This window comes from Chenopodium album, chromosome 27, assembly GCF_948465745.1.
Source record: "Chenopodium album chromosome 27, dcCheAlbu1.1, whole genome shotgun sequence".
Lineage (NCBI taxonomy): Eukaryota > Viridiplantae > Streptophyta > Magnoliopsida > Caryophyllales > Amaranthaceae > Chenopodium > Chenopodium album.
The window spans coordinates 29,048,098-29,063,448 of record NC_137860.1 but is presented as its reverse complement, the minus strand read 5'-3'; the positions used below and the strand labels follow the sequence as shown (position 1 = coordinate 29,063,448).

Genomic DNA, 15,351 nt, shown 5'->3' with positions numbered 1-15,351 from the left:
TCCTCAAAAAAAAAAAAAAAAGGTTAACAATATGAGATCTGAGATATATACAATATTGAAAAATATATATGTGGTATATTTTCCATATCGATATTATCATTAGAATATTTATCTTTTAGAAAGATTGTTTTTTATCTTATGATGTTAGGTTTTGTATAAATACTTTAATAATCAAGCCATACTATTAACTCTTCCCCTACTTTGTCAGAAAGGCAGTACCTTTTATACACATTCTTGATATCTTCAACCTTTTGGTATCAGTTTAGGTGGTAACAGTATTGCAATGCAAGCCTTGGACTCAGGGCTTTAGCTGTATCATCTGATTAATTATTTATTTATCCAGAGCACGAATCGCTGCTCTTGAGGGTGAAGGTGCATGGATTGGAGCTTGAAACCTGTGCAGGATTTCCAAAACCACAATGATAGAAAACCGTTGGTGGATAGGCTCACCTGTTTGCCTGATGAATTGTTATATCAGATCCTCTCTTTGCTTCCCACTAAGGATGCTGCTGCTACTTCCGTCTTGTCTAGGAGATTGAGGCGAGTTTTCTCTTTGATTACAAGCCTTGACTTTGATGTTTCACCTATATCACTTTGTTTGCAACATCCTAATGCAATTCAACGTTTCCCCACTTTCGTGAGCTTTGTTGATAATGTACTCCAAGCACACCAATCGCGGAATCTCACCAAGTTTAGACTTAAAGTCAGCAGTGGGGACTTTGATAAAGTGTTCTTTGATGGTTGCTATTTTGGTAAGTGTAAGCAAGGTTGCCTCCCTGACTTGAAATCTGCGAGACTTAATGCATGGATCTCTTATCCATTGACCCTTTGTGGCGGCCTTAGGGAGCTTGACCTCTGTATTCTGGTGAGCGAACCGGGTGATTCTCAGCTGCCTCCAGCTATTTTCACATGTGAAACGTTGGAAGTGCTGAAGCTTGAGTTCAACATTGGCCTTGATCATGTACATAAGATGCCATCTTGTCGTCTTCCAAACTTGAAATTGCTTCACTTCTTTGCGTCTTTTATTTCTGTTGATGGCTTTCTGCCGAGGCTAGTTTCAAGTTGCCCTGTGCTTGAAGACCTTACATTCAAAGCCTTTACGAACCATGTCTACATCACAGATATTAGGTCGACTTCCCTTCGAAGAATGTGTTTAAGTATGCCTAAATGTGATGCTTTTGATGAACATAACACTGACTTGGTGATTATCGATACTCCCAACCTGGAGTACCTTAATTACCGCGATAATTTAGCAATGTGTTACTACATCCCAGTAATGCATCGTCTTGTTGAAGCAGTTCTGGTTCTAACACAGTGCTTAGAATTTGATGACTCTTTTCAGCAAATAATTGACCTAATCAGACCTTTGACTTGTGTTCAACGTTTGTCCTTACAAGGCCTTATATTGCGAGTATGTCTCAATCTGAGTTACCCTTTTTTTTTGCTTGGTTGTGTTGTCAAAGAAGTAATGTATTTCTTCATCTGTTGGCTAACCTGCGGTTATGGCTGTAGGAGCTCGACTGTGTGGATGAAAAGCTCTTAAAGGATCAGCTGCCGGTGTTTCCTAATCTGAAACATCTAGAGCTGAATGTTGCTGCTCGAAACAACTACTGGAATAACCTGTTGCTACCCCTTCTCAATTGTTCACCTGTCTTAGAAATACTTGATTTTTCAGAGGTTTGTGGTTTTAGTATTATGACTATTATCTTACTCTTAAGTGAGGTTTTTTTCACAAGAAATTAATTTTGTTATTGCTGTTTATTTTGTAGGGGATCACTGGGGATTATGATGCCAGATTCGTTTCGCATAACAAAGAGAAACTGGAGCTGGAAAGAGAGTTTTATGGTACTGATCATGAAATCCCTCTCTGTTGCAGGCTTCATCTCAGAAAAATAGTGGTAAGGAAATATTATGGTTTAGAATGTGAAGTTGGAATGATCCAGTTTCTCCTAAGACATGCATTAGTTTTGGAGGAACTGGTCATATGTTTAGCACGAGATCCGATTCCAGATCAGATGTTGGTCGAGAACACACTTAAGAATTTACCCAAAGCCTCACTCACCTGTTCGATTCAAGTATTGTGTTAATATCTATCATATTTTAAATTCGTTACATCACTTTTGTTTTTAGTTAATAAACTCTCTCTATCTCTCTTCTATCACACGAGTTCACTTTTTTTTTATTCTTTCTATCTCTATTATCTCCATAAATTTGTCTAGGAGTCTGCTATTTGCAAAGTGATACAACTTGAAAAAAAAAAAAAAAAAAAACAAAACAAAAAAAAAAACGGAGGAAGTATGAGACAGTTTTCTGGAATAAAAACAAATGAGCAAAGTTGAGAAAAAGGGAGCAAAACCCATATATACCAGAGTAGAGCAAATGCAAATCACAAATTGGACATTCAAAGACACATTTATACCACAATTGAGAAAAAGTGAGCAAAAACCAAAATTTACACTCAGAAATAAATATTAACAAAGCTCATATACAGTTAGACTCAGTTTCTATCTCACCCCAAAGACAAACGCGCAGGATTAGTGTTGAAAACTCCAGCACACAAAAGAAAAGAAGAGAGGAAAGCCCGAGAAGGATGAAGGAAAATGCATCAGGCAAACCCGTACAATAAAAGTATTAAACCAGAACAAAGATCTACAGCACAAACATACCTAGAGCATCAATATATCAACCCAGAGTAAACCTACTATACTAGCAACCAGAAGTTGTGCTACTGCTTCCTGTCAAGAGAGCCATATACAACATCGTAGACTGTAAAACACGAACTTTTGAGGACATGATAACTTGTATACTCACTCTAAAAGTTCCCTCAGCGCTCCTGTGCACTTTCGGATCCAGAATCAGATATTTTATATTCCGGTTTAGGAGTATCATCTTTCTCCTCTGATATAGACTCTGATTTAGAAGCAACATCTTTCTCCACTTGTACAGTTTCTGCAACTTTAGTCTCAGGTTTAGGAGTATCGTCTTTCTTCTCTGATATAGAGTCTGCGTTATCTTCTTTGATCTCATCCTTATCATCAGCAGATTGCCAACTCTTAAACAGCTTGTTTTCTAGATTGGTTAATTTATCTTTGGCTTCTCCCTTCAAAAGCTCCACCACTTCTAGCATTGTTGGTCTTCTCTCAGGCTTTTTCTGAGCACACACGAGAGCAACCACGATTAATCTCTTCAGCTCATCTTTAACAAAATTTCCATTCAGTTTCGGGTCTGCTAGTTCTCTGAAATTCTCCTCACGGGCCAATGGAAGAGCCCAGTCAGTGATTGAGCGGTTTGATGTCAAATTCAGCTTCTGAAGAGCTCTTCTGCCACTTGCAATTTCCAGCAGCAAAATTCCATAGCTATATACATCACAACTCTCTGATGCCTTCCCTAACATGGCATATTCGGGGGCTAAGTATCCAAGTGTGCCCTTCACCCTTGTGGTTACATGCGTTGCACCATCAGGAACAAATTTGGCGAACCCAAAATCAGCAACTTTTGCCTGAAAATCAGAGTCTAGCAAAACATTGCTAGCTTTAATGTCTCTGTGGATTATATGTGGTGTTGCATGATTGTGCAAGTATCTGCATTAAGCCAAGCGTGAGGATTTTTAAAGAGAGGAAATCGGGGGAAAGGGGACAGAATAGGAAAAAAGACATTAGTTATCGAGTGACATACACAATTGCCTCCGCAGATCCAATGGCAATGTTCATCCTTCTTTTCCAATCAATAAGACATTCTGCAGAATGCTGTCCATGCAAATGGGATAATAAGCTTGAATTAGGCATAAAATCATACACAATGAGTCGCTCTTGACCTTCAGCACAATAGCCGCGCAGAGTTAGCAAATTTTTATGGCGTATTCGTGCTAAAACCTCAATCTCAACAACAAACTCCAATTCCGCTTTATCACTCCAAACTTTCAACCTTTTAACCGCAATCTGCAAACAACAATCCTCACTTAGTAATATTGTAGTTACATTTTACTGAGCAGTAAGGACAAAAGAACGGGCAGCAGAACCAACGACTAAATACAAGCCGTCAAGTAAATAAGACGTCTCCCTTATTCCCAAGTCCATATTAGCTGTTATAAAATGTAGAGTATAAATATTAAATTGAATCTAATCAATAGTATAGAAGAAAAATATACAAAATATATGATTGGACAAAAAATGCCCTCACTAACCCAAGAGGACAATAAACAGGGCAAACTAGATAAAAAATAAGAACAAGTAAAAAAAAAAGAAGGTAGACAATATCTTTAGGACAGAGGAAGTACAAACATAAATGTGTTATGTATAAACTATAAACACGACTCTCTGAAATTCATACCTGGAATCTGACAAGAGATCCTAATATTGATTTAATCAAACAACTGCAGCATCCAAAAATATTTAAAAACACCTATACTAGGTTGCAGTGGTCATAGAAAATAAAAAGAGTAAAAATGTGGGCATTGAAGCAACTTGTCAATAAGAAGAGTAAAAGGATCTTTGTTGATGATTACACGGAATAATCAAATTTGGTTCATGTAGCTGACCCCACTTATGGGATTAAGGCTTTGATTGATTGATCTGACAACATGAGCAAGTAATGGGAAAATATCTGTAATAATTTTAATAGCATAACTTCAATCTTCTCATATCAAGCTTCGAATACTCAGTGTAGATGATTTATTAAGTGGATTCAAAGTTCTGCCTTCAGTTGGTCATTCCAATACCTGCATATTCAGGTTGGAATGACACATCAGGCCATATTATCAATAGAGCATTCATCAGCCACCAAAGTAGGTCCTCAAGTTAGCATGATTGCCAAACGATACTATTTTCAGAACATCTTAAGTTCCTAATTCATAAAGAATTTTGACTCAACGAAAAAGCTACACTACATACTGCTTCCCGCACAGGAGAAGTTTGAATTCCAATTCTAGAGTAATATCACAGACAAGTGACAACATCATATGAAACAGTACAAGTCTCCAACCGGCCATCTTCCATTATATACCTATTCTGACACACTGCCATGCCTGCTAGCCTATTAGTTATGGCCCCAAAACAAATTCATGGTCACTTAGGCAACACTGTAGAATTATTACCAAAATCCAAACTATGCAATTAGAAGATCGGGTGACTTATCTCACATAGAAAGAATGGGATGACTGTGTTTACTTCATTAAGAGGCACACTAAAATGGCTAACAGATTTGACGCTACAGCTTAGGCCCTAACGAGAAAAGGGGACTAAGTTTTGCAATAACAAGATTTGTATTTCAAGAGCATAGAGCATTAGGCACTTGTCCCATTTTTCCAATGTGGAACAAGTTCTCATATCTTCCGGCCTACGATTCAAGTTTCTCATGGAAGGTTTTCTGCATTCAATCAAACTATGCAGAGTGAATCATCCCCTAAACATACACAACAGTTCATCAGGATTCTCTAGGGTAAGGTTGTGCACAAGTAATCATCCCAAAGATTTTCATCATTAACACATTAGTACTCTATTTTTCTCTCTGACTAGTCACGGGGATTATTCAGGTTTGATAATGCAGAAAATAATCCCATCATTCAAATCTCAATCTAGCACACTTGCAAGACATATTTTTTAAAAGCTCTTTTTATAATTACAGTATAATTTCACCGAAAATGTGAACCATATTCTGCACTCCCATTGAGCTCAAATAACCAGATAAGTGAATCTGCAAGTAAAAGCAAGCCAAATGCTTAAATCAACTGATCAAAAAGTGAAAAATAAATAGATAATAAATGGCAAGTGGAGTACAATAGCTTTTGGATGGGCTTGAGAAAATTGAAAATTAGTCTGATTTGTGGAAATTATTTTATAGGAAGAAATGAAAGACGCTTGTGTTCTTCTGAATAAATCTGCAGCATCCTAGTGAAGAAGCACAGAGAAGCATACCATTCCATTTTTCCCAAAAAATTCCACTAAAGATGAGGTGGTGTTGCTTAGAATAACTTTATGGTTCTTCCCTCCTCAAAATCCCAAACCATTGAACTAACCCACTGTCTACACATTTAACCCAGAAACTCATTTCAACACCTGATTTCATACTAGTAAAGAGTCTACAGACTAGGGAAGAAGAAAGAGAGAGCTTTGAGTGACTATATTTACTCAAGGGAAGAAATATAGAGTCTGTGACACTTCACATGCATAGAATCAAGAATACGTTTTCCTGCAGCCCAGACTGAGCATCACAAGACCAGGCCCTTCCTGTTTTAATGGGAAAATCACAAAAAATGCACTGACCCAACATGCCAATTGAAACTGTCAAATACCAATTCTCCAGTTAGAAAGCCAGCATGCCACTTTTTTTCAATTTTAGGACACTTTTTAGTGTATGCTTTTCAAATATAAAAGCAATATGACAGTTTTCATACACACATAGGTTTATTTTTTTACTGCCTTTCCTAATCATCCCCTTCCATAGTTCCATCACCCCAAAATACAAGATACAATCAGGTCAATCACTAACAAAATGTTGAATGATGCTGCAGCAGTAACAGGGGTTGGGCAGTAAGGCCTTATATAACATGGCTTAATACAAGTATATTTTAGGTTTATAAATAAACTCACAAGACAGACTTTTAAACTGAAACACCAAAGCCAATAAGGCTTCAGTACAACCGGGTGCTAGCTAGGAATTTAAAAAACAAGACTGACAACTGTAAATATTTAAACTTATATGCCAATATAACAGAATGCTGTAGCAGATAAGTAATACTAGTAGATAGACTACCACAAATTCAACTCAAAACGTCCTATTTGCATTCTCAGCAAAGGAGCATAAGAGCAAACTAGCAAAGTCCTTCATTACCTGTGAACCATCCCATAGCTGACCCCAGTACACACTTCCAAATCCACCCTCTCCGAGTTTATTGTCATAGTTAAAATTGTTTGTAGCAGCATGCAACTCCTTTAAAGAAAATATCCTCCATGCTGGCTTATTTTCTTCCTTCTTTTTCCTGCAAAAGCATTTATACCAACATTCAACGCCATTGCAAGCAGAAAACAAGAACAAGTGTTTATGGACAATACACTTTCGAAGGGAGAGGAGAAGAAACCATTTTGATTCTAATCAGACAAGTTAGATAAAAAGAGAAGTTACTACCTTACAGACTTTAAATTTATACAAACAGAAGGGGAAGAAGCTTCTGCAAAACATCTTAAGCTCAATTGCTCAAATACCACCCCACACTGGTATAGTGGTATGAACTGACATAGCTGGATAGATTTAGTGATGTTGATTCAGTTGCGAAGAGATGGTGATTATGTTTGAAGAATTATTATACACTACTTATAGCTATTATTAGAGCAAAGTAACTGCTAGCTTTCTCTTCTAGCTGATCCTAACATACTTATTATACACTACCTATAAGGCTATAACACCCCTCCTCTATCGTTTCATTACACACATACTTAAGAAGTTAAGATCATATTGACATGTTCATGCTTCACTTCATATGCAAAAATTAATTTTCAAGAAAATGACCATTAATCTACAGAAATGCCTGGTTCATCCTCCCACTCACCACTTCGAGCAAACTAGCAAAGTCCTTCGTCACCTGCGAACCATCCCATAGAAGAGAAAGCTAGCAGTTACTTTGCTCTAATTATAGCCTTATAGGTAGTGTATAATAAGTATGTTAGGATCAGGCATTCTGTGTTTATCTGTATCATCTTTTCACACCAAATTCCACATATTTAACAAAAAATCACTCAAACATCCCAAAAACCACTGTACTATTTAACAAAAAAGGAGCACAGGAGTAACAAGTTGTCAAGTACAAACCTTTTTCATTGAACAGACCAATAACAGACTAATTAAACAAAGCTTTGTCACTAACTAAAATTATAACCCATGTATAATTTTGTACAAATATCTATAGTATTTTAACAATTTGAAAAAATATACATGAATCCATCTACAAATAATAATTAACCTGTAAAGACAATTATTACAATAATTACTTGCAAATTGAGCTTAAAAAAACATTGACTTAATAAGACCATAATTTGGAACAGTTAAGTAATTGATAAATTAATTTAGCTACATTTAACAGTAATTGATCAAATAATGCCAGAGCACTTTTTTTGAAGAAAAACATACAACATATTAATTCATTTCATTTCATGCAATTCAAAGTCTTAACCGTTGATACACTTAATTATACGAAGTAGAAGTAGAAGTAGCATAAAAAGAGAACTCATTTCATATCGTTTTGCAAATAACATCAATAATTTCAAACCATTTTTAGCCAAATTTTCAAAATTAAACTGAAAAAAGCATTGAAAATACATTAGGAAAAAAAAAAAAAATGAAACATACCGATCGAAACCCTTGCCGCAACAAAGTATGGACCCCAACGCCATACCGTTCTTTCTCTCCTCTCAAAATTTACTCTTTATTTTTTAAAAAAAAAAAATTCCCACAAAAAAAGAATGAATTTTTTCACAAAAATTAAAGAAACCCAGAAAAGAAATTGAAACCCAAATTACACTACACGCAAAAAACCCAGAAAATTAATTTTTGATTATATGTAGTAGTGGGAATTAACTTTTTCTGGGTTTTCTTCTTTTTTTTTCTGTAAAAAAGACAAAATCTTCTCTTAGAAGCAATTCTGCACCTCTTTCTCTCTCTAACGACTTGCAGGCAGCTATTAAGCTGGAAATGGAGAAGAAAGAGGAATTTTTTTTTGTTTTTACAGAAAAAAAGTAATTTGGATTCGAATTTAATTGAATTGTTTATTTTAATTATTTGTTTAATTTTTGTCTCTCTTTTCTTTTGCGCTGTTGTTGGTGACTTGGTGTTGCTGACTTTATAGTTTATACTAATATGCTGCCAAAGGATGACAACTTTCAATTTGAACTTGTATTACTCCGTATGAGTATATGACCTTAGGTCGGCTTGTTTTATTCACGTGATTTTCATTTATTGTCTACTTTGTGTATTGATTTACTTTAAATTATAATCAAAATTAGATAATCTTTAATTATTCATGCTCAAGTTGTCTTAAGAAGTAATTAATTTACGAAGTATTTAAGTTTAATTTTAATCTAAATTTATTTTAAGTCAACACTAATATAGTTCTAATAATGGTCCGTTTAATTGTTGATAATAAATGGTACGATGATTATGATAATGATTTTATAAGTAACTTTGTGATGAAGATTTCATGTCAATGTCTAGTTCAATAATACTAATGTTAATCCCTCTCTAAATACCTCATTCTCTTCACAAAGTTCTATTATAAAACATACATTACCAAAATAGAGATGGCATTGTGCGGTAATGAAAATATGTGAATAACATCGTGTGTTTGTTGGTAAAGTTCCATTAACATGGTAAAAACTAAAAACTATGAGATTTCCTTGTAAAATTACATACAAATCCATTATGAAGTATCATTCTTGCAATACATGATCGCCTCCTCTACGTACCGTAAGGGTTACTTTTAACTAACATTGTTCTTTACGTATACATGGTTATGATATTTGTACCGTACCCTCTAAGGACTTACTATAGAGTTTAAAATATACTTTTAAAATAATACTCTTATTAAGTTTTTTTAAAAAAAAAAATTAAATGATATACTACGCGTTCATTCGTTCAATTAGTGTATTTATTACAAAGTAATATTTAATTTATGCAATTTCCTTATACATATCTATAGGGATTGCATGTAAATCAAAGTTACATCCTCAACTCCTGAAGTACTCTAAAATCTGCATGACGTTTGGGGCAATACTTTTCCATTAATAAGTTGATTTAGTTGTGATTTTGATTTGAATATTTGATTTGGATAGATAAGTACTACAAGATTACAAGATTCTTGTTTTTTTATTGGGTTTGGTGTGGAATTTGTGACCTTGAAACCGTGTACAAATGATACTATATAAGAGGAGTGGACCATTTTCAACCAAAACTTGCCCGTTGAATACAATAAAGTATCAACAATAATAGCAAAAATTCGAATCATCTTTGATAATGATGTTTATTTTGAAATTCATAGCCCTTTTAGTCCATGGACTGCCAAGCTTAGAGACGACATTGACTAATTGTTCTATTCCACGCACTGTCCTAAAATGAGATCGTCCAACACGTCATAACTAACATACTCAGTTTCATGTTAAGGATAAATAATTTAATGTCGATAAAAACATCCGTTAAAATAAGTTAACTTCATTTAAAAATCAGTAACTAAAAAGAAGGAATTACAATTATTAATTAGCTAAAATTGTGCAAGTTCATTACAGAGAATAAAGTTGAGCAAAAATAATTTAATTTCATTAAAGAGAACAAGGAATTACACAATCTATTTTAAAGTGAAATAGAATTTTTGACTCAATTGTACTATATACAGAGCATATACACACACTAATACACTATAAGTGGCTAAAAACATTTCTAAATCACTTCTATCTTCTATAAGACTATGACCACACAACAAATAGAAGACATAACAAGTGAAGCACCCAATATTTATGGACTAGTTTTGATGAATTATTGACTAATGTTGGCATATTATCCACATTATTGTTCCTACTTTTTAGTGTATGCTCAACTGATCTTGCCATGCCTGCTCTATGTACACTGCAGCATCCAATGCCCCATTCCATCAACAAATCCGAATCACCCGCGAAATCGCCATTGTTTGCATATTTGAAGCAAAGCCCTGAATTATTGTACAACCTAAGTTTCCTTCCCATTTTCCATAACACATCCTTGTCAAGAGGAAGTGGTCCACTTAATTGGTTATCATTTATTCTTAACTCACTAAGGGATTTTAAGCCCCGAAAACTATCCGGTATCGACCCGTTTAGCCTGTTCCCGTCTATGTGGATGACCCGAATTTTCGGGAGTCGGGCCAAGGAACTAGGGATAGGGCCTTGCAACTTCATGTTGGATAGTATCAAAGTGACCAAATTTTTCATGCCTTCTAGAGCATTATTAGGGATAATAGTGGATATCATAGGGTTACCCTTTAAAATTAGGGCTTGTAAAGAATCAAGGTTTTTGAAGGAATTTGGAAATGGGCCTGTAAGCCTGTTAAAGCTAAGGTCCATTAGAATAAGGTCTTTTAGGCCCGAGATTGAATCTGGTATTGGGCCAGAAAGCCTATTACGACTAAGGTCCATTTTGATTAGAGATTGGCTAAGCCCAATATTTGAAGGAATTGGGCCGGTTAATAGATTTTGGTTAAGGTCTAAGACATTCAAAGAAGGGAGGGTAAAATTGGGTATTTGGCCCATTAACCTATTCCCACTCAAATCCAATGACCTTAGCCCAAGAACCCGACCCAAAGACCACGGTATCGACCCGTTGAGATTATTCCGGCTCAAATCGAGTACCCTTAGCCGGGTCAAGTTACCCAACTCACTTGGAATAGGACCAACAAGCCCATTTTCTCTTAACACTAATGTTTGTAAAGATGGGCCCAAACGGCCCAAAAAAGGTGGAATGGGCTGAGGGGTGTTGCTCAAACAACGGTAAAAAAATAAGGTCCTAAGGTAAGGTAACTTGGTAATGGATTTGGATATGTATGATCGGGTCGGGTCACACGTAGGAAAAGCGGTATCATCCGATAACGCCCCGAATGAGAGGGAAACAACATGGTACACATTATTTTTATCAGGCATACACTCAATACCATGCCACCGGCCACGACACACGTCGGGTATTTCAGTCGCCCATGGGTTCCCGGTAGCTATCATGATATCATACACCGCCTTTTGTTCATGAGTATCAGTACGAGCCCCGTTCTTGTTCATGGTAAAACCCAATTGAGGGGCATCGACTAAGGCCGATGGGGGAGTTGAATCGGACATTATAACGGTAAATGGTAAAATGGATAGGGGAAAATTTAGGAGACATAGAATGAGTAATGTAGGAAAAAAGGCCATATTTTTTTTAGAGGGAGTATTTTGAATTTTTTGGTGAGTTTGAGGTTGAGAAATTGGTAATATAGTAGGGTGTAACGTTTATATATATATTGATGAAGGTGGAGTAAATGTGCATCCAGAAATTTGAGGGGTAATAAAGGATTCTCACGAGAATGAAATGAAAATGAAATAAATTGGATACGTAGGAATATAATTTTGCATTTGGGGCATTTAATTTCTTCACGAGATTTGAGTTTGGGCTATTTATCATGGCTAAGGCCCAGATGGGGCCCAGATAGTAGAAGTACGGAAGTGAGTTTATTAGTTGATGGATTTTTTTTTTTTTTTTTTTTTTGGGTGACAAGAATGGAAAATTGAATGAAAGAGAAACCGTTTGAATGTATACGAGAAAAAATAAAGAGAGTTTATGTGATAGAGGATATATAGAGATAATTTATTAGCTAAAAGGGAAAATGATACATCTCTGTTGAAACTTTTATACTAGTAATTTAAAAGTGATACATCTAAATTGATACGAGTACTTTATTTTAAAAAAGTGATACATCTAATAAAATACAAAGGAAATATATCAATTAATGTAATTCGTCCGTTTGTGATGCAAGTTTGAGGTACTTCGTAAGAGATAGGATAATGTTGAGTTGCTTCGTAAGAGATAGGATGAAGTTGAGAAAATTATACAACATCGTGGTGGAAATTAATATTGAAATTGTTGATTGTCTAGATTGTATAGTGCATCATGACTAATACAATATCGTGGTTGATTAGAGTTGGAATTATTTGTATATACTAAGACACAAATTACATATTTCGTATTAATAAAGCACCTAAAATTAATGCTACAGTAATTTGTCAATTATCTACATGTACGAGGAATTCTCTACTTATAATAATTTGAGTCATGAATAACTCTAATAACACGCGTTGGTATAATCATGATACCAAAATACTTATTCAATATTACTCCCTCCGTTTTTTTTTTTCTATATGCATCACTTTAGTTTGCACAAAGTTTTAGAAGAGTAATATAATATTGTGAGAGGGTGAATAAATTATTATAGTAAAAGTAAGATGGGGACCATGAAAGAGAAAGTATGTGAGAGAGGATAGATATTTTTATTATTATAGTGGGGACCATGGAAGAGAGAAATAATAAAATAAGTTGAGTGGGGTTTAAACTTTAAAGTAAGAGAAATAAATGATAAAATATACTTTGTAGTAAAAGTTACCAAGTATAGAAGTGATGCATATAAAAAAAAAGGAAGGAGTACCAACGCATGCAATATGTTTTGTTAATATCAATATAATTCCTCGTTGATATTTGGATGATATATGATACATATCATCCAAATTCCAAACACAATTTAATACTAACGCTATGTTACTAGAGTTAGGGTCTGTTTTCTTACGTTGAAATTCAGTTCAGTTCAGTTCAGTTCAGTTCAGTTCATTCAATTCAGTTCAGCTGAGTTCAGTCAATGAAAACAGGCCCTTATTCATGATTCTAGTTATTAGAGGCAGAGAATTCCTTTACATGTGCCTTTTATACTTGTTTTTTTGATGTGTATAGTCTAATATTAATTCTACAATAAGTTGTCAGTTGATGTGTCTTTTATACTCCATATCTGTTAATACCAACAAATTGGAAAGTCCTTGTCAAACTATGAGAAATGTCAATTACAATAGGTGTATATATTGTCAATACAAGAAATTCGAACGTTGCATTATATTTTGTTCTTTTCAATTTATAGAAAGTACAATTGTACATAATAGAACATTCTACTAAAATCTAATGTCTTAGAAACAAGGTTTATTTGAGGATACATAATGGTTGTGTTTGTGGAGTTCTGAATTGGGATTTACAAGGGGCATGTGTCGGGTTAATTGAGTTTCAGTGAATATCAAGAAACTATTAGATCTTTGTCGATGAGTTAGGGGTTAATTTATCAATGTTATAGGGGTCATTTAGTTCTTTTACAAGCAACCACATGGTGTGACCAACCATACACTCATCAGTGATGAACACAATTAAAATGAACATTCTAATTGTAAGAACATATTTTAATTTTTGTTTGAGGGCAACATATTTTAATTAGGGTTTTTTGTCAAAAACTACCTAATAAAACCCATATTTTGCGAGAAACTACCTAATAAAAAAAATGTTGTAATAAACTACCTAATAAAGGTAAAATGATGTAAAATACTACATATACAGAATTTTCACCGTTGGTCGACCTCAAACACTCCCAAAACCACCGCTTTCATTCCCAAAAATAACAAAACTTGCTTGAAATCGTCTCCACCACATCTAAAGCACCTTTCAACCCCAAAACCACCACCTCTAACCCTAAAAAGTAAAAACCACCATCTCGAAGCACTAATCTACCCTCACTAACTCGGAATATCCTCCAACCACCCCAAAAATAACCTTACCACCTTGAAAACCAACCCTAACGGTGGTTTTGGGGGTGTTCTAAGGTGGATCAACATCCTAAAATTAAGTCAACGGTGGAATTTCGGTCAAAGGTAGTATATTACAACATTTTATCTTTTATTAGGTAGTTTCTTACAACATTTTTTTTATTAGGTAGTTTCTCACAAAATTTAGGCTTCAATAGGCAGTTTCTCACAAAATGTCCTTTTAATTATTGTATATCTCATATTCTAATGGCATAAACATTGGTTACATATTGATTATAAGCATATAACTAAAAATATTTTCAAGTACGCATCACGTGCATGTACTATTAATCTATTAACCTATATTAAAAGCAAATTCTTCCTGACACTAGTCATTATTTTGTGAAAAAATTTCGTCCCTTTTTCGCTTTTTTTTTTTCCCAAAATATTTAAGTAAACTATTTATAGCTTATGATATTTTCTTTCCAGTTTGACAACCACATTCCATATATACCCTAATGAAATATTTTTGAACATCTTTTATATTCTTTATGTAGTAATTTGTAATATTATTGTAAAAAATATTTAAAAAATCGTGCAATATTTTAACCTACGAGTAATAAAATGCTAACAGAGGGAGTACTTTTTACGTTTTAACTACATAGTTCTCTCCCTTTCCCTTAATTTTTGCTCCACTTGGTGTCTCATTTATTTTGCTCCATATCATAAATAGCAATAGGGATCACCATTTCTTCTCACAAACATATTTTGGACCGAAAATTATTCTCTCTCTCATCAAATTTACACAATTAAATATTAATAAAGTGCCATGGGACAAAAGTAAAGGAATAGAGGGAGTAAATGATAAAGAGCTGTTCAATTCGAGATCAAGATTTTCGACTACTCTATGTAAAACTAGAGCTAGCAAAAAGTCGTGTCGTGTCGTGTTCGTGTTTGGTCTCGTGTCAATTTCATGTTGTTCACAAAATCTATTAAAAACTATGTAAAATGTAGGATAATTGAATAATTTGACCACTTT

The 15,351-nt window shown here is 34.6% G+C and overlaps 3 protein-coding genes across 3 annotated transcripts; 1 reads left to right on the top strand and 2 right to left on the bottom strand.

Moving 5' to 3' along the window:
- Positions 1-376: 376 nt before the first annotated feature.
- LOC145619964 (F-box/LRR-repeat protein At3g59200-like) lies at positions 377-1,077 on the top strand. Its single transcript, XM_081674636.1, has 2 exons — positions 377-961; positions 1,051-1,077. Exons 1-2 carry the CDS (start codon positions 377-379, stop codon positions 1,075-1,077), a joined length of 612 nt encoding a protein of 203 aa, XP_081530762.1.
- A 1,347-nt stretch (positions 1,078-2,424) lies between these two features.
- Positions 2,425-8,782, bottom strand: LOC145620395 (PTI1-like tyrosine-protein kinase At3g15890). Its single transcript, XM_081675069.1, has 4 exons — positions 8,341-8,782; positions 6,829-6,976; positions 3,676-3,938; positions 2,425-3,581 (listed from the first exon to the last, which is right to left on the bottom strand). Exons 1-4 carry the CDS (start codon positions 8,382-8,384, stop codon positions 2,825-2,827), a joined length of 1,212 nt encoding a protein of 403 aa, XP_081531195.1. The 5' UTR covers positions 8,385-8,782; the 3' UTR covers positions 2,425-2,824.
- Positions 8,783-10,393: 1,611 nt separating this feature from the next.
- LOC145621180 (protein TOO MANY MOUTHS-like) lies at positions 10,394-11,947 on the bottom strand. Its single transcript, XM_081675916.1, has one exon. The coding sequence runs from the start codon at positions 11,913-11,915 to the stop codon at positions 10,446-10,448; it is 1,470 nt and encodes a 489-aa protein (XP_081532042.1). The 5' UTR covers positions 11,916-11,947; the 3' UTR covers positions 10,394-10,445.
- Positions 11,948-15,351: the final 3,404 nt, after the last annotated feature.

Coding starts and splice junctions, on each gene's coding strand:
- LOC145621180 (XM_081675916.1), bottom strand. CDS start 11,915: ATGGCCTTTTTTCCTACATTACTCATTCTATGTCTCCTAAATTTTCCC.
- LOC145620395 (XM_081675069.1), bottom strand. CDS start 8,384: ATGGCGTTGGGGTCCATACTTTGTTGCGGCAAGGGTTTCGATCG. Junction 6,977..8,340: donor TGCGGCAAGGGTTTCGATCG/GTATGTTTCATT, acceptor ATGCTTTTGCAG/GAAAAAGAAGGAAGAAAATA. Junction 3,582..3,675: donor GGATCTGCGGAGGCAATTGT/GTATGTCACTCG, acceptor GGCTTAATGCAG/ATACTTGCACAATCATGCAA.
- LOC145619964 (XM_081674636.1), top strand. CDS start 377: ATGGATTGGAGCTTGAAACCTGTGCAGGATTTCCAAAACCACAATGAT. Junction 962..1,050: donor TCAACATTGGCCTTGATCAT/GTACATAAGATG, acceptor CTTTCTGCCGAG/GCTAGTTTCAAGTTGCCCTG.